This window comes from Sceloporus occidentalis, unplaced genomic scaffold (genome assembly GCF_023333645.1).
Source record: "Sceloporus occidentalis isolate IW3139 unplaced genomic scaffold, rSceOcc1.0.p SCAF_6, whole genome shotgun sequence".
Taxonomy (NCBI): domain Eukaryota; kingdom Metazoa; phylum Chordata; class Lepidosauria; order Squamata; family Phrynosomatidae; genus Sceloporus; species Sceloporus occidentalis.
In genome coordinates, this window is record NW_028316986.1 from 5,900,696 (window position 1) to 5,918,527 (window position 17,832).

The 17,832-nt window shown below is 44.9% G+C and overlaps 1 protein-coding gene across 3 annotated transcripts in view; it reads right to left on the bottom strand.

The window, feature by feature from the left end:
* Positions 1 to 2,277: 2,277 nt before the first annotated feature.
* RP1L1 (RP1 like 1) overlaps positions 2,278 to 17,832 on the bottom strand; it is a 69,085-nt gene continuing 53,530 nt past the window's right edge. For all 3 annotated transcript variants that reach the window (XM_089528797.1, XM_089528796.1, XM_089528795.1), the window contains exons 3-4: positions 12,661 to 12,826; positions 2,278 to 9,305 (exon numbers count right to left, since the gene is read on the bottom strand). In XM_089528797.1, coding sequence (XP_089384923.1) covers positions 2,548 to 9,305; positions 12,661 to 12,826 — 6,924 coding nt within the window. In that variant the 3' untranslated portion in view covers positions 2,278 to 2,547. The remainder of the gene's footprint in view (positions 9,306 to 12,660; positions 12,827 to 17,832) is intronic.

Sequence of the window (17,832 nt, forward strand, 5' to 3'; positions counted from 1 at the left end):
GGTGTAACTTCCAGGGTGTGATGTGCGGACGCACAGTGTCTGCTATGTCAATATGGCGGCGGCCGTGTGGAAAGGCCCCTGCCACTTGTTACGGACTCTGTCCATAATAGGAGTAGGGGCATCTGGAAGAGACGCCCCTTTTTCAAAATGGGACGTCCTAAGGACATCCCTTATGGCGGTCTGTAACCCGCCTGGGTTTTGGCTTCAAGGGTGAACTCTGACTTGATTTGCTCTCAGACGTATTTGGTTTTTGGCAGTCCATGGCATCTATAGAACTCTTCTCCAGTGCCACATTTCAAATAAATTGATTCTCTTTCTGTCGACTCATTTGAAATGTGGTGCTGGAGGGAGGATTGCTTGGTGTCCCTTATTATAAGGGATAGCCCTTATTTGAGATCCAAAATGCTAGTCTCTTGTGGAACTGGCAGATATAATAAAATATGCCTTATTATAAGAGATGTCCCTTATTTGAGGGCTGGAAAGTTTTCCTCTTCTACAGACTGAACAAGATACCAAATCCCACCCCCACCCCCTATATTTTGAGATGTGAGCCCCTCATAAAGACAGTACAATGTGCATCATGTAATGGATTAATGTGGACAATATGTTCATTTTGCAGAGAAAGAATATGGCTAGGTTATGGTAAATGAAATCAGTATAGTTGGCCTCTATATCTATGGATTCTTTATCCACGGATTCAACCATTCATGGGTTGGAAATATTTTTAAAATATATAAATTCCAAAAAGCAAACCTTGATTTTTCCATTTTATATAAGGGACATAATTTTGCTATACCATTCTATTTAATGTGACTTAAGCATCCACGGATTTTGGTATCCACGAGGGGGGGCCTGGAATCGAAACCCAGCAGATACCAAGGGCCCACTGTACTTTCCATGTTATATTTAAGTAGAATGCAAACTTCTTAACAACTACTTCCTGATTGTCAACCGTGCATGTCATGAATTTCATCTGTTCCTTATTGCTGTTTTGAAAACCTGGTGGAAAGTTCTACATTTACTATGGACTGCTAAAACTACAAATAAGAGACAAGTCAACCAAAAAGACAAAGGCTGCATCTGCACTGCAGAAACAATGTAGTTTGACACTGCTTTAAATTCCATGGTTCAATGCTATGGAGTCCTGGGATTTGTAGTTTGTTGTGACACCAGAACTCTCTGACGGAGAGGGCTAAATTTCTCACAAAACTACAAATTCCAGAATTCCATAGTAGTGAACCATGGAAGGTAAAGCAGTGTCAAACTGCATTATTTCTGCAGTGCAGATGCAATCAAATACTCCAATACTGAACCAGTGTAATTTACCTAAGTTTTGGCTTACCATTCAGTATACTTTATTCAGTGGGTCTACTTTAACTGGGATTACCAAGAAGATTCAGGTTTTAAGTTTCAGCACACAAAACTGGACTTCAACAAAGAGTCTGACAGCCTTGACAGACTGGCGATAAACATCGACCTCAGGGCAGAGTGGGGTTGTGGCATCCACATGACATATGCCCCAATGCTGCCCTGACACTGCCATCACACCATGTGCCTGACCGCATGGTGGGTGGCATCATGGCACTCCTCTGGCACTGCATCCAGATGATGCGACGCCAAAGGAATGCTGAAAAGCCATGGCACCAGTGGCTATGGTGCCCTTTCCACAGCGCAAAAAGGAACTGCTTTTCGTGGCTCCTTTTTACACTGTGGAAAGGCCAGATCAGGGCCACCATGTGTAGTTGCCGCAGCCCCGACCAGGCGGACAAAGAAGTGGTTGCAGGCTGCCCCTTAGGGCAGGTCTGTTCAGCCCCTGAGAGGCTCAAGTTAACTAACCAAAAAACTCTGAAATACCTCAGTTCTCTCTGTGTGTGCATAAAAAGAAAATTAAAAAGAAAACAGATAGATACATTGAAAGATACCACATTGACAGCACAGTCTGAAATATGTTTACTCAGAAGTAAGTTCCACTAAATGCAACAGGACTTACTCTCTAGTTACTAGAGTGTGTTCAGGAGTGCAGCTGGAATGAATGCAAATTTTCAATTATTATATCAGTTCAGACTCTTAAGTCCATATAATTTAATATGTTCTACTCTGGCTGGTAGCAGTTCTCCAAGGTCTCGGCCAAAATCTTTCCAATCATCAACTTCCTAACTCTGTCTCGCAGATTACTACAGATGAACTCTGTGAATGTCACCAGTCACTACTGTATATACATCCTTCTCAAATGTAAACACTGACAATTTGAATTCAGTGCAAATATGTTCCATGTCAAAAGATCCAGTGCAAAAGGACAAGCAAGAGGAAACTTCTCCACAAAAGACAGCAGACATCTCCATTGCAGATATTTTGCTATGTCTTTACAAGTGCACCGATCCTCCAAAAAAAGAAGAGGAGCACACTCACTTTTACACAAAATTCACATGGAAAATATACTGAGATATATACTTTTTAAAAAGTTCAGTATACTCTGTTGAAATAAAGAGTCTAACATCATAGGAGTGTTTCTCCGAAAGGACCCCAGAATCTTCAGTGTGGTTTCCCCTAAAAGTCTAGGTCATCTTGATCAATAGCCTCTGAATTCTCATCCTTCTTTTTAGAGACCTGGCTATTGTCCTCTTCATGTTCATCAGTTTTGGGTTCTTCTCCCTTCCCACCACTTCCCAGGGAGGATGCTCGATCTTCTTCCTCTTCATCCTCTTCTTCGATGTCAGGATACATAGTTGCATACTTATTCTCTGTGTTGCTTTCAGCCTCTTCACCAGCATTACCATCTTTGTCCATATCAGCCTCTTCCTTACCATCTTCTCCATCGTTCCCATCCTCAGATCCTTTTTGGGATTGCTGTGAACAATTCCCCATGGATGAGATGGCCGAAGCTTTTCGGCGGTTCCTTATAGCTTCACTAGGTTCCCCACCATCTTCTTCTTCTCCTGAAGCTATTGCAGGGTCTTCTTCATCTCCTTCAGCCTGAGCAGGTTCATTGCTCTCTTCTCCCACCGCTTCCTCTTCCTTCTCCCCAGCTTCATCATCCCCTTCCTTGTTCTCACCCTCTTCTTCTGCTGCTGCTGTTTCTGAAGAAGCCTCACATTCTTCTTCAGGCTTGGCATCATCCTTCTCAGTCTCCTCTCCATCACTAGCGTGAGTATCTTCCTCAATTTCATTTTCTGTTCCTGCAGCTTCTGCTTCAGAGCCTCCCAAATCGCCAGCATTTCCTACACATTCGGATGCATCTTTTTGGCTCTCTCCTTCCTCTGCGTCTGGCTCTACTGCTGCATCATCCATTTCATCTTCCATTTGGGGTTCTTTTTCAGCTTCTTGATCTTCCTTTTGTGTTTCTTCTTGTGCTTTATCTGCATTTTTCTCTTCTTCTTCATTCCTTTCTTTTTGTACTTCACTTTCGTCTTCTACTTCCTCATTATTATCCTCACGAGCCACTTTTTCTCCCCCCTCTTGTTTTTCTTCTTCTTCTTCTTCCTCTCCCTCTTTTTCTTCTTCTACTATTTCGTCTTTTGCTTCTTCTTCTTCTTGCACAGATTCCTCCTGCTTTTCTTCCTCCATTTCATCATGAGCCACTTCTTCTTGTTGTTCTTCTTCACCTATTTCCTCTTCCGTTTCTTCTACTGCATCCTCTTTTGCTTCCTCTTTCACAGACCCTTCTTCCATTTCTTCCTCCATTTTATCATGAGCCACTTCTTCTCCTCCCTGCTCTTCTTCATCTATTCCCTCTTCCTTTTCCTCTACTGCATCCTCTTCTGCTTCCTCTTTCACTGACCCTTCTTCCTCTTCTTCTTCCTTTTCATCATGAGCCACTTCTTCTCCTCCCTGCTCATCTTCATCTATTCCCTCTTCCTTTTCCTCTACTGCATCCTCTTCTGCTTCCTCATTTACAGGCCCTTCTTCCTTTTCTTCTTCCATTTCCTCCTTCTCTTCTTCTTCTTCCTCTTTCACAGACACCTCCTCCTTTTCCTCTCCTGCTTCCACTTCCTCCTCTTCCTCAGTTTCTTTCTCTTCCTTTTCTTCTTCTCTTTCCAATTCTTCTCCTCTTGCTTCTTCTTCCTCCTCTTCTTCCTCTTTCACACTCGTTTTCTCCTCCTTTTCTTCTTCTTCAGTTACTTCCCCCTCTTCTACTTCTTTTTCCTCATTTTCTTCTTTCATAGACTCAACTTCTTTTCCTTCTTCCTCATCTTCTACTTTCAGATCAAGATCCTCCTCCTCCTTTGCATCTTCCTCCTCCTTTTCTTCCTCTTTCTCACCTACTTCCTCTTCCTTTTCTTCTTCCTCCACTACTTCTCCTTCCACTTCCTCTTTCTTCCCCTCATCTTCTTCTTCTCCCACTTCCTCTTTTGTTTCCTCCTCTGCTTCTTCATTTGTTGCTTCCACTCCCTCTGCTTCTTCACAGTTTGGAGTTTCGGATACTTCCTCTCCTTCTGGGAGAGCTTCTTCTTCATCTTCTTTCATTTCCTGCTCTTCTTCTTTACCATTGGTCTCACCCACCTCTTTTCCCTCATCAGGTTCTGTTTCCTGACTGGCTTCAGCTTCAGCAGTCTCCTCTCCAGCTTCTTCATCCAGACCCTCCTCAGCGATACTTTGCTCTGCCATCTTTTCAGGAACACTACCTTTCTTCATCTTCAGGATCTGCTGGAGGTCAAATGCCTTCACAACTGGTGCATTGGCTGCAACTGGTGGAACCACTGGGCCTCGTATGACTCTAGCCTCCATCTTCTTCCTGATACAGGCATCACATGGGCAATACTCCTCCTCACTGGGTAGCTCACTAACATCATCTCTAATGGTACTAAAAATAAAATCTTCATCTACCTCATAAGATACCTCTCTTGTCTCTTGCTGGTTACTCTGGTTTGCAGACCGGCCACTGTACAGGGACATTTTACGTATGCTTTGCAAACGGCGTCTTCGGTTTTCCACCTGAAAGGTAGATTCGTGGCGTAGCTCCTCATCTGGAGGTCTTGGGATCCTCCTACCTGCTCGGCTTTTGATTTTCCTTAACTCCTTCTCAATACTTGTTTTTATTCTCTTACGCACTTCTTCCTTCAACTCAGAAACCATCTGGTTCACCTCATCAGTGTTTGGCAGGTTCCACTTCACTTTGAACTCATTCATGGCACTGACGTAGTGAGTCATGAATTCCAGCTCAATCTTCTTGAGAAGTTTCAGCACCCAGACAGGGTCAGGGTCGATGGATCTCTGTTGGATCATGGGGGAAACTTTCACTGAGGGTTGGTGGGGAACAATGGCATCACTAGGTTGAGTATCAGCGTCAGACATGGCCACCAGCTGCTTTGCCCCTTTCGTTTCAGGCTCTTCTGTGTCATTAGCCTCCTTGGTACATGGGTCATTGTGGTTTGGTTCTTCAATTACTTCATGGCTGCTTGGCTCTTTAGTTGCTTCAGGTTTGCTTGCCTCTTCATTTGTTTCATTGTTGCTTGGCTCTTCATCTGCTTCCAGGTTGCTTGGCTCTTCCTCTCCTTCAAGGTTGCTTGCCTCTTCCTCTGCTTCAAGGTTGCTTGGCTCTTCAGTTGCTTCAAGGTTCCTTGGTTCTTCAGTTGCTTCGTGGCTGCTTGGTTCTTCAGTTGCTTCAAGATTGCTTGGCTCTTCAGTTGCATCATGGCTGCTTGGCTCTTCAGTTGCTTCAAGGTTACTTGGCTCTTCAGTCACTCTGTCATCATTCTCTTGACTAGGGCTGTCTTCTATTTCTTTAACAATGCCGTCATCTTGGGCTTCTACTTGGATAGTAGCATCTGTTTCTCCACATTCTACATCTTCATCTTCTTGCTTGCTGTCTTCTTTGACCTCTTCCTCTTCGGCTATTTCTTTTTCGACCCCCTGCCCTGTTTCACAGTCATTGCCTTGGTCTTCCTCAGCTTCAGCTGCTTCCTCCCCACCAGCAGATTCCACTTTTTCTCCTCCTTCTGTTTTGGAGTGTACTGTTGGTGGCTGAGAAGCATCGCCTTGGTTGTCCTCATTATCAGCTTCTACCTCTGTATTTTCTGCGTCTTCCTCAATGGTTTTGGCTTCCTCTGTTTTCTCTTGGGACAAGGCACGATCCCGGCCTCCGGCCACACTTCCTTCCCTTGAGCCTCCATCACCGCTACTCACATCAACTCCCGAAGAAGACATAGGAGTGAAGTCACCGTCTTTTGAGCAGTGCCCTTTGAAAGCAGAGGGCACTTTTGCCTGGCTTTCCTTCTCCACACCGGAACTTGGGTCCCCGCTTTCTGATGTGCACCCACACCAGAGGGCCTGGAAAATGTTCAATAGCTCTGTATATCTTGGCCTGTTGAGGCATTTGTTTGATTTGCTTGATGGGTCCAGTTCTTCATCAAGGAGTTGAAGGCTGGCAAGGCAAGTGATCAAAATATTGGCTGAGTTGCTGAGTTTTCTCCCCATTGTAGGGGACACCTCTGGCAAACTATGCGATCGGTCCATCTTTGGCTCTTGCTTGGATGCCAGCAGCGCTTTCATGATCTGCACAGAGGTCTGTATAGTGTTAGGTAAATCTTTTTTGTGGTTGTTTTGGCTGGAGAGGACAGCGTGATTGCACTTTGCTTCTCCAGCTTCTGCCTCTTCTAACACAGCTTCAGAAGCTGTCTCCGCATTGAGATCTTCCTTTGATTGCTCTTCAACCACCTCCTCCTCTGCTCCTTCTGCAGCTGCCTCAACAGCCTTCACTGTGCTTTCACCTTCCTTGATGTCCTCTTTATTCCCTTCTGATTCTATCTCCAACAGTTCCTGGCTGCTCGAACAGCCTGGTACTTCTGCATCTAAATCTTCACCATCCCTGTCATCCTGCATCTCGCATTTCATTAGTAGGGTCTCTGAAGGAATCTTCCTCAACCATTCATGCACAACTTCTTCTGGAGAGGCATTTGGCAAAGAAGAAGGAATGACTCCATCATCACCTTCTGCCTCTTCTTGGATCCTCTCCTGGAATGACGCTTTCTCTGTGTTCAAAGGTTCAGCTGTATTCTCTGGCTCATGTACCACCTCTGTCTCAGGTGACTGTGAAGCAGTTGCTTCTTTCTCCTCCTTATCTGCAATTACTTCTGATTCTGTGCATGCACTGGTCCCTTGAGAGCTCTTCTTCAGAAGCATGGTCCTACCTTTTCTGCTACTGGGCCTCCCTTTTGGAGGGGCAGGAAAGCGCAAACTGTACATGGATGCAGACTCAGAGGCTGAAACTTGGCTAGCGCGCTCCATATCACCATAAAGGCTGCTGTTTTTCTTTCGTTTTGGCTTGGAAGACAGGGCCACACTCGACTGTGAGCAAGCATCATCGCTTCTCCCTGAAGCCTCAGTCTCTGCATATCCGCTCCTACCTTCAGAATATGAAGAAACCCTTGAACTAGCGCTCCGAAGATCATCATGACAGGTTTTCGTTACATGGCCACATTTGGAGCAGGTGGATTCTGACATACTTCCCAGACTTGACGATTTCTCTGGAGAACTAACTTTGGGAATTCCAACTCCATTTTTCCCATTGCTGTCTGAGAAGCTGGAACAAAGGGATGATATCTTGCTGGAGTTATCTGCCTGGTTCTCCCTCTGGCTGTTTTGGGATGACTTGCTGTAGCACTTAGAAGTACTGCTGGTGCTCTCCTCATTGTAAGCTGGAGGAGCTGCCCCCTCACTTAAAGATGACATATGTGAGTGAGGAGAACTTGAATCTTGGGATGCGTGAGCTTTTGAATCTCTTTTCTCTGCTTCATATGAGCTTCTGGAATAATATGAAGCCCTGCTGCTGGAGCTTGCATCTTCTGCAGGGAAAGAACTTTTTGACTTCTTCTTTTTTGTCTTACTGGAGGTGGACCCTCTAGATGATCCAACAGACCTGTTGGATGCTACCTCCAGGTGATTTTGGCTGCGCTTGCTCTTCCTGGAGGAAACCGAAGCAGCGCTACACAGGTGTATTTCATCACTGTCACTCCTCGGGTTGTTTCCAGCACAAGAGTCTGTCCCAAATGACCTTGCTGTAGAGCATCCTCCGCAGTCACTGACTTCATCTTTGACAGATGGACTGGATCCTGGATTTTCTGAAACGGAATAGATTTCATTGATCTCTTCATCCTCCTTTTCAGCTTCTTCCTCTGCAGCATCTTTTTTAGGGCATGAATCTGTGGAGAAAGAAGAAATCACTTGATCATTTTCAGAAACCTCATCAGCATTCTCCTTTGCACCGTCAAGTAGGCTGCCCTTGCTGGATTTGCTGTAGACACTGTTTGGAGTGGGGGAGGAGCTGGCAACATCTTCCACCTCTCCTCTTTCCTTGATGCTACTAGACGAAAATGTTCTGGCCAAACTGCTGGTCTCCTCACACACTCTTATCTGGCTTTCTGCTGATCGTTGAGAGGATTTTGATTTGCTGCTCCCAGGTCGGCTGTCTTTGCCTTCATCTCCTCCTCCCTCCACGGTGGTTTCCTCTTCGTTTTGTGAATGGGCTGAGTTGGCTATGGCATCCATTTCCTCAGGAGACCCCCTTTGGTTTGTGTTGGTCTGGTTGCAACCATGTTGACAGCAGCAGTTTTTGACCGAATGGTACTCCACCATATTCTCTACAGTTTCTGAATAATGAGAAGACTCTCGCACCACATGTTTAGAATATTCCTCTCCGCTGGATGAGGTATGGATGCTGTCAACGGAGGCTACCTTTTTACGGATGACCCTCCGGTGAGATGAAGTGCTTGAGCATGAAGAATGGGTGTACCATGTGCTCTTCACCCCCTGCTCTTCTTTCTGAGAAGTGTGCATGGGATTCTTCCAAATGTCATAGTCTTTGCACAGCTTGCCACATTTGTGGCAACGAGCCTCATCATTCTCAGACTCATCAAGATTGGACATGTAAGAGTCAGCGTCACAGGGATAGAAAGAGTCATCCAGCTCTGAGCTAACCTCAGGGTTCTCTGTTGATTCCAGTCCATTGTCATGGTTGATGCTCAGTTCTTCACAGGGTATTTTATTCATCAGGCTGGACTTCTTGATCTGCGTTGACCACTGGAGAGTCTCATCATTGAGCAGACGGAAGCGGACTTTCATCTCAACAGACAAGCTGCCATCCTTATTCACATGCACCTTCTTCTCTATGTCATCATTGACTAAGGAATGGGCCAACTCCCCAGCTTTAAAGTGTGGACAGTTGCGTGGAAATGGACCGCCATTCTCCGAGGACGTTGTTAGGCCATTTGTGGAGGATTTTTCTGATGACAAGGAAAACCTTGCAGACCGATTGCTCAGAGATGACCGTGGGTGCATCACACTCTTTTTGGTTTCCAGTCCAAAGTTCACTGTAGTTTACAGGTGAGGTGGGGGAGGTGGAGTAAGGAATGAGAAAATAGAAAACAGATATTATAAGAATATGGACCAAAAGTGCTGAATGTCCAGTGACAACAAAAATACCATAGCCCAGTGATCAGGCACATGCTTTGTATGGTCAAGAATATAATACAGTTGCCCTCCTTTCTCATGGACTTGAGGTCTGTGGTCTTCAATATTCACAGAGGGGCGACCTCCATAATTTTCAATGGAGCGTGCCCCCATGGCACACGCCCTGTGTGCGCTTGTGGGCACGTGCCCCACTCAAGTCTATGGTGCTTGAATATTGGCAAGTCTCCATTTTCATGGGTAGGATCCGGAGCGGATCCCCCGTAAAAACAGAGATCCAACTGTAATAATCCGTGAGATCCTGGTAACTGAACCTATATTGTAAATTTTAAATGATGAATTTTAAATGTGGATTATTTTAATATGTGTTTGTCTTAGGGAAATAATAATAATAATAATACAATAACAGACCAACAAATACATAATCTCAGTTAAAATACAACATCAGTTAAAAGCATGTATCAGTTTAAAGAACAGACAAGATGTGTATGTATTAAAACAATCCACATTTAAAATTCATCATTTAAAATTAACATATATGGGTTCAGTTTCCTGCAGCTCCAGGATTTTAGGGACAAGAGACTAAATTTATTGAAAATATATCCTTTTATTCCACATTAGATCTTACACTGGGGCCACATAGCATAAATTTTCACATCTGGAGTTCTGTATGAACTGTATTATACAACCATTCTGCTGAATGGCACAGCTGAGCAACTGAAACAAGACACCAAATGTGCAACCAAAATTCCAATAAAATGGGTAATGTGCATACATGCATACTGGCACACAACATGTGCAACCCTGATACTACAACCTTGAACTAAACATGGACATCCCACATCTTACAGAAATGTCCAACTGCTTCTGTGGGGGAATTTAGGAGTACATAAGACATCAACAGTTTCAGTCAAAATACTTCTTGAACTGGCAATTAAGACTCCTTAACTTTGCAAAAAACCTGTTCTTAGTAGGGATGAAAAACTGCTAGAGTGGGTCTGTTGTTCCAGTGGAACAAACTCCCTCGGAGTGTAGTGGAGTCTCCTTCCTTGGAGGTCTTTAAGCAGAGGCTAGATGGCCATCTATCGGGGATGCTTTGATTTAGATTTTCTGCATGGCAGAAGGGGGTTGGACTGGATGGCCCTTGCAGTCTCTTCCAACTCTATGATTCTATGATTCACTCAGCAGTCTGCATTTTTTGACTCTCTGGGCTAAGAAAGGTTATGAAGGCTATTGTTATAAGTGCTTGAGCAACAAAAAAATCAAGACTAGACTGAACCTGCTTGTTAGCCCAAAATAGAATACGCTAATTTGATTGATATACTATATTTATATGTTGACTCACTAGTCAACAATTAAGTCAACGGATCTACCCTAAAAAAAAATTAGACCTAATTAACAGGATTCAGGCCTATCCTACCTAGCTTAGCCATAAATGTCAGAATTCAGGGGCCCTTCTACACTGCACAGTTATAGCACTACAATACCTTCCTAAACTACAACTCCCAGGATTCCACAGGATGCAGCCATGGCAGTTAAAGTGAAATCACAGTGGTATAACCGTGTAGTATAAAAGGGTCCCTGGACTAGGTTGTTGTCAGCCCAAAGACCTATAGATGGAGGGATGGCAATACATTCTTCAGACATGGCCATACCAGTGACTATTGGTTGCTTCTGTATCAGTGGGGACAGTGAATCCACTCTGTTTCTAAGGCCTTGTTGGTGCTGGAAAGGATACTCTAGGGGCAGCCCAAAGTACCTGGACCCCACAACTACCTTGACCTCCCTCCATTACTTTATCCTCCATTTCCACACCATGGCAGCTGTCAGCCCACCTGGAGCATCTTCCACAGCCATGAATCACTTGTTTTTGAGGTCAGAACGAGGTGCTCATTCTGACTTCAAGATGAGTGACTTAAGGTGGTGGCAGACATGCCAATGGCCGAGTGGGATGCCTGTGCAGACACCTGCTATGGTGCAGAAACAGAGGGCTCCAGATCTCCCTGGAAGATCCAGAGCAACAGGAAAGTAGGCATGTGATGATCATTTGTTGCAGTTTGCTAAACATATGGATAATAGATGTCTCAACCCCTTTAATTTTTATGTACGAGCTGAGAAATTTGCCACATGATCAACCAGGTGTGAGAATTTTTCAGATAGTTCATTTGCAAAATTTGAAAATGGATGTTCTGGAAGGTTTTGTTTGTTTTATTGCCTCAGAGCAGTTAAATAGCAGGAGTGCAATAAAGACTGTGGAGATTATCACAGGGAGGGGGCAAGCGTCCTTCTCCCATCATTAAATTGTGTTAATGACGTGATCGTGGGAAGATTATCACACCACACACACTTATCCTGTTCTTCTCCCATACGTAAGGAGTAATGGACCCGTCATGTGGTGATAATGGGAGTTTCTGTTTTTACCAAATGACAGGTCCATTACTGTTTACGGATGGGAGAACAATGGGATAAGTGTGTGTGGATGTGATAATCTCCCACCCAATTGCACCATCAACATGATTTAATGATGGGAGAAGGACGCTTTCCTCCTGTGTGATAAACTCCTGTATATCTTCACCTTGGAAAGGTCTAGCAAGCAACATAAGAAGCACTTCTTTCCAATGAGAGGTTGAAATTGTGTGGTTTTGTTGTTTTTGCAAACGACTGAATTCAAATTCATCAAACCTCAAACAGAAAATGTCACACAGGGGAGGGGAAGGTAGCTTGGTATGGTTTATGAGGAGGATACAGTGAAGAAGACAAGCTGGAATCAGTTTGAACTACAGTACCTATAGATATAGTCCACAACTTTTCCAAGCTCTAATTTATAATTCACTGAAGTGATTGGAGGATACCAATGTGAGGCACATTAGTGTTCCATTAGATAAGCAGCATTTCCCCCCTTTTTAAAAAACCCAAATGGGACTCATTTTGAACAACATTTGGACCACTGTGTTACTTTATAGTAACCTATGGCCTTCCAGGTATTGTTGGACTGCAAGTTCCAGCAGCCCCTAGCTAGTGTTGCTGAAGAATACTGAGGAGCAGGACAATGCCAGAAGTGAGGGGCAGACCTTTTGGCCCATGGTGGCAAGGCCTAAATCTGAACTTCAGAGAGGTTCAGTGGCTTGGATAATTCCTTCAAATTTCAGATTAAACCCCAGAATAGATTCACCACACTGCTGAAAGAGAACCCAATCACAGCGATGGACACCCATGGAGAAGACCAACCCACATCTAGCTGGCTGCCATCTTTCTTACTTTCTTGGTTTTCACCATTGTTGTTGCTGCTGGATCGGGAAGCCAGGCCAGGCAATTTCTCTGAAGAGTGTTTCCTGGGGTTCTCCTTCACCATTGGTTTGAAGGGCTCCCGGCCGACACAGACCAGCACGTTGGGACAATGTAACACAGCTTGCATGCTGTCAATCTGGAGAAGAGAGAAGCACAGGTGCTGTCAAAGCCTAATAATATCAGGAAAAACTTTTTTTTAGGTGGTCAGGATCCAATGTGGGAGTTGAGTAGCTTAAGCTTCTGCCTACTAAGTGCTGCATCGATTGTCTTTTCAGCCCTTATGTTATTCAAAGAACAATAGTGTTGGAAGAGACTACAAGGGCCATCCAGTTCAGCCCCGTGCCATGCAGGAATACACAAATCAATCACTCCAGAGATATGCCCATCCAAACTCTGTTTAAAGGCCCCCAAAGAGAGAGACCCCCAACCCTCTTCAAGGCAATCTATTCCACTGTCAAACAGCTCTTACAGTACGTTCTTCCTAATGCTTAGATGGAATCTCTTTTCCTGTAGCCTGAATCCATTGCTCTATGCCCTAGTCTCTGGAGCAGCAGAAAACAAGCTTGCTCCATCATCAGTATGACATCCCTTTCAAATATTGGTGTAAGGCATGACCCTCTATCTCTGCCTTGAAGTTACCTTTTAGGTTAGGTAAAAGTTTTCCCTTGACATGACTGTCTAGACATAACTGGCTGTAGGAAGCGGTGCTCATTTCATTACTAAGGCAAAGAGCCAGTGTTGTCCAAAGACTACTCTGGTTGCCACATGGCCAGCATGACTGCACAAAATGCTGTTACCTTCCCACTGAAGTTTATCTACCTATTTATCTACCTGTATTTGCATGCTTTCAGACTGCTAGGTTGGCAGAAGCTGGGACTGGTGGCAGGAGCTCACCCCATCATGTGGCACTTGGGCCTCAAACTGTCAACCTTCTGACCTTACGATCAGCAGACTTGGCATCTTAACCACTAAGCCACCACAAATCTAAAATCTAAAAATCTAAATTTTTTAGATGAAATCCCCTTTTAGATCCCCTTTTAGAAGCAGTTATCTTTTACCTCTTCTCTGTTAGAAGGCCCCTCGTCAATGACACCTGCCCAACATCCACCCTTTATAAACGTTTGCTAAATATATAAGGCTAGGGCCCCAAGTGTCTTCCTCTTATAAATTTAATATTGTTGGTAGCATGTTTATATGCTCCTATAGGGTTTAGAATTCCTGCAGGCCAAGGCTTCTGTTGTAACAAATAAACATTGACTTTACTGAATAACATTTAGCAAGAATGCAGCTTAGGTAGAACAGTTCCAAGGTGGTAAGAGTATGTAAATATAACTGTTGCGGGCATTTCCATTTCCTCTTTACAATCTCCAATACACTTTCTCTCCCATTCAGTATTCTTTTCTCAACTCAATCCCTTCAAACTCCTCTCAACTCTCTTAACAATAGCAATAGAAGGACATTTCTATACCGCTTATCAGTGCACTTAAGCACTCCCTAAGTGGTTTACAAAGTAAGGTAATAGCCCCCAACAAGCTGGGTACTCATTTTAGCGAGCAAGGATGCAAGCCTGAGTCAAGCTTAAGCCCCTGGCTGATATTAAACTCGCAACCTTATGGTTTGTGAGTGAGTGGCTGCAGTACAGGCATTTAATCACTGCGCCACCAGGCATTATCACCTCTCTTAAATTCCCCTCAACTCCCACTGAATTGCTCTGCACTGAACTCAACTGAATTGAACTTAACAGACTTCCTAGTCACTTAGAGGCTCAACAGGCTGACCCTTTGGAGCAGCCTGCAGCTGCCCCTTTCCTTGCCGGAGTGGGGCCACAGCAACTACATGCTGCAGTCCTGATCTGGCCTTTCTGCAGCGCAAAAAGAAGCCACAAAAAGCAGGTAATTTTTGCACCGCAGAAAGGGTGCCCTAGCTGCCACCACAATGGCTGTTTGATGCTTCTTCAGTACAGTGCATGTAAGCACTGCGCCAAAGACTCAGCACGATGCTGCCTGCCATCTGGTGAAGTGGGCGGCATGGGGACAGCTTGGGAATGGAGTCCGGGCAGCCGGCATGCAGACGCCATGGCCCACTTTGCCCTGAGGCTGGCGTATAATGCTGGACTGTTGAGGGCCTTACTTCGCCCTTTTATATCTACTCCTTCCCTGGCAGTTCTTCCTTCACAGTCGGCCCAAACCAGGATTTGCTGTGAGGAAACCAAGTCTGCCCAGTGACTTCATCACACCTGGCTATCATATCAGCTCTTAACCTTCTCTTCCCCAGACTAAAAGTACCCAGCTCCCGGAGCCATTCTCATAGGGCCTAGCAGTTTCCAGATGTTGTACCATTTTGGTCACCCTCCTCTGGACATGCTTCAGCTTCTCAACATCCTTCTTGAATTGTGGTGCCCAGAATTTGACACAATATTCCAAGTGAGATCTGACCAAACCAGAATAGAGGGGCACTACTACTTCTTTTAAGCTGGACTCTATACTCCTGGTGAAACAGCCCAGAACTGCACTGGTTTCTTTGGCCAACCACACTGTTGACTCATGTTTAGCTTGTGGTATACTAAGACTCCCTAGATCCTTTTCACATGGACTGCTTTCAATCCTGATTAAAGGTGACCAAGGCCTCATTCCCACTTACAAATGAATCATTTTGCAATCCGAATCAATGGATCGGTTCAGCAGTGGAGTGTGGTTCACACTACATTTGCCCCGATCATATTTTCTTGCTATAAAATAAAATAAAATAACCCACTTGTGGTTCACATTGATGAATGAATCGATTCAGTTTGAACCGTTTCCTACGGGACTCTCAAAATAACCCACATCTAGTTCACATTGGCAAATGAATCGATTCCATTTGAAGCGTTTTCAGTGGGATTCCCCCCCCCCCCCCGTCCATCAGTGCAACCACATTTATGTACTTCCGTATGAGGGTTGAAGGGTGGGCAGACACAAATTGTTAATTTCTGCTTCCCCACCCGGCGACCTCTTATCATGTCATAGTATATCGATGCTGATCCACATCTGGTTCACACTTGCGTGGAATTGATTTATCCAAAAAGACGTGGGAAAAAACAATGTCAAAAAGACAGTCTAGTGCATAGCTCCCCTCTCTGAATCGCTTCAGTTCAAGTGCGAGCCAGGGTCATTTAAACTGCTTCAAAACGATTTGCAAACCAGTTTAAAACCTAGTGGGAATGAGGCCCAAGATGATTAAAGGTCTGAAAACTAAGCCTTATGGGGAATTACTGAAGGAACTAGGTATGTTTAGTTTAGTTTGCAGAAGAGAAAACTGAGAGGTGTCCTGATAGCAGGATTCTGACCATTGTTTTATTTTATTTATATCCTCCCTTTCTCCCATTGTGGAATGACAAAATCGCGCAACTAAACCAATCCCCACCAACTGTACAACTGAAAGCCCAGCCAAAAGTAGCATATGCATCTATGTACAATGTCCCATGTGCATCCAATGCAATTCTGCTTCAGTTGGCTTGCAGACAATGAGCATCAGACAAAAAATACCAGCCATTTTTGTAGGGCAATTTACGCAGGGGAAAAACAGCCATAGAATTCAGATCATACTCTTTCAGGATAGCCTGTGCCTGTCCCTGTAATGAGAACACTTCAGTGGCATGACTGCATCCACACTGTAGAATCACAGAATCATAGACCGGAAGAGACCCCAAGGGCCAACCACTCCAACCTCCTGTCATGCAGAAACATAGTATCAAAGCACCTCTGACAAATGGCTGTCCTGCCTCTGTTTAAAAACCTCCAAAGAAGGAGGCTCTACCTCTCTCTGAGACAGTTTATTCCACTGTCTAACAGCTCTTACAGTTAGGAAGTTCCTCCTAATGTTTAGGTGGAATTTCTGTTCCTGTAGCTTGCATCCATTGTTCAGTGTTTCTCTGGAGCAGCAGAAAACAAGCTTGCTCCCTCCTCAATATGACTTCCCTTCAAATATTTAAACAGGGCTATCATATCACCTCTTAACCTTCTATTCTCCAGGCTAAACATCCCCAGCTCCCTGAGTCGCTCCCCATAAGGCATGGTTTCCAGACCCTTCACCATTTTGGTGGCCTTCCTTTGGGCATACTCCAGTTTCTCAACATCTTTTTTGAATTGTGGTGCCCAGAACTGGACACAATGAAGTTTATCGCATGGGGCTTCAACCGTTCCCCAGCGCGTTCTAACGGGGGCGAGCGGGGGCGCGCACGGAGCGTGATGGGCACCGGATGGGGCCCAAAACGCGACTTTATCGCACGGGGGGACACCGCCGCCGCCGCCGCGCGTTCCCATCACGTCCCAATTCGGTTCCAGAGGGCGCCATTTCTGGGGACGCTTGGAAACAGTTTCCAGAAATGGCGCCCTCTGGAACCGAATTGGGACGCGATGGGAACGCGCGGCGGCGGCGTCAGCGTCCCCCCGTGCGATAAAGTCACATTTTGGGCCCCATCCGGTGCCCATCGCGCTCCATGCACGCCCCTGCTCGACCCCCGTTAGAACGCGCTGGGGAACGGTTGAAGTCCCATGCGATAAACTTAAATATTCCAGGTGAGGCCTGACCAAAGCAGAATAGAGTGGCACTATTACTTCCCTTGATCTACACAGAGAAATGTAAGGTACTGACCTTACATTTCTCTGTGTTGAAATTCATTGAGATGGCGATCCAGTTTGACAGTGAGATTTTGACTGCTGTAGCTCTATCCAATTGGAAAGCTGGCATTTGAGGTTTTACAAGGTCTGTAGCCTCTGCCAAAGAGTGCTGGTGCCTCACAAAGTGACAAATCTCATGATTCTGTGGGATGGAGCCATGGTCACAAGAGGCCAAGTGACAACCTAATGGGGGGCGGGTGGCCCTACTGAACCCCAAACATCTGCCTTTGGGTAGAAATTGGCTGTGGAGATCTCCTGTGTCCTTTTCAAATGCTGAAAGGATTGTGTGAGTTGGGCAAGACTTAGTGGGAGGAGAAAATCCTGGGTTTTTTAAAAAATAAAATTTTAAAATTTTAAATTCTAAATAATGATAGCAATAGGCAGTACCTCCAAACAGAGGACTGCCCTGATATTTGTCCATACTCAGAACAACACCAGCAGCACCTTGACCAAATGCAGGCCTTTGACAAACAACATCTAACAT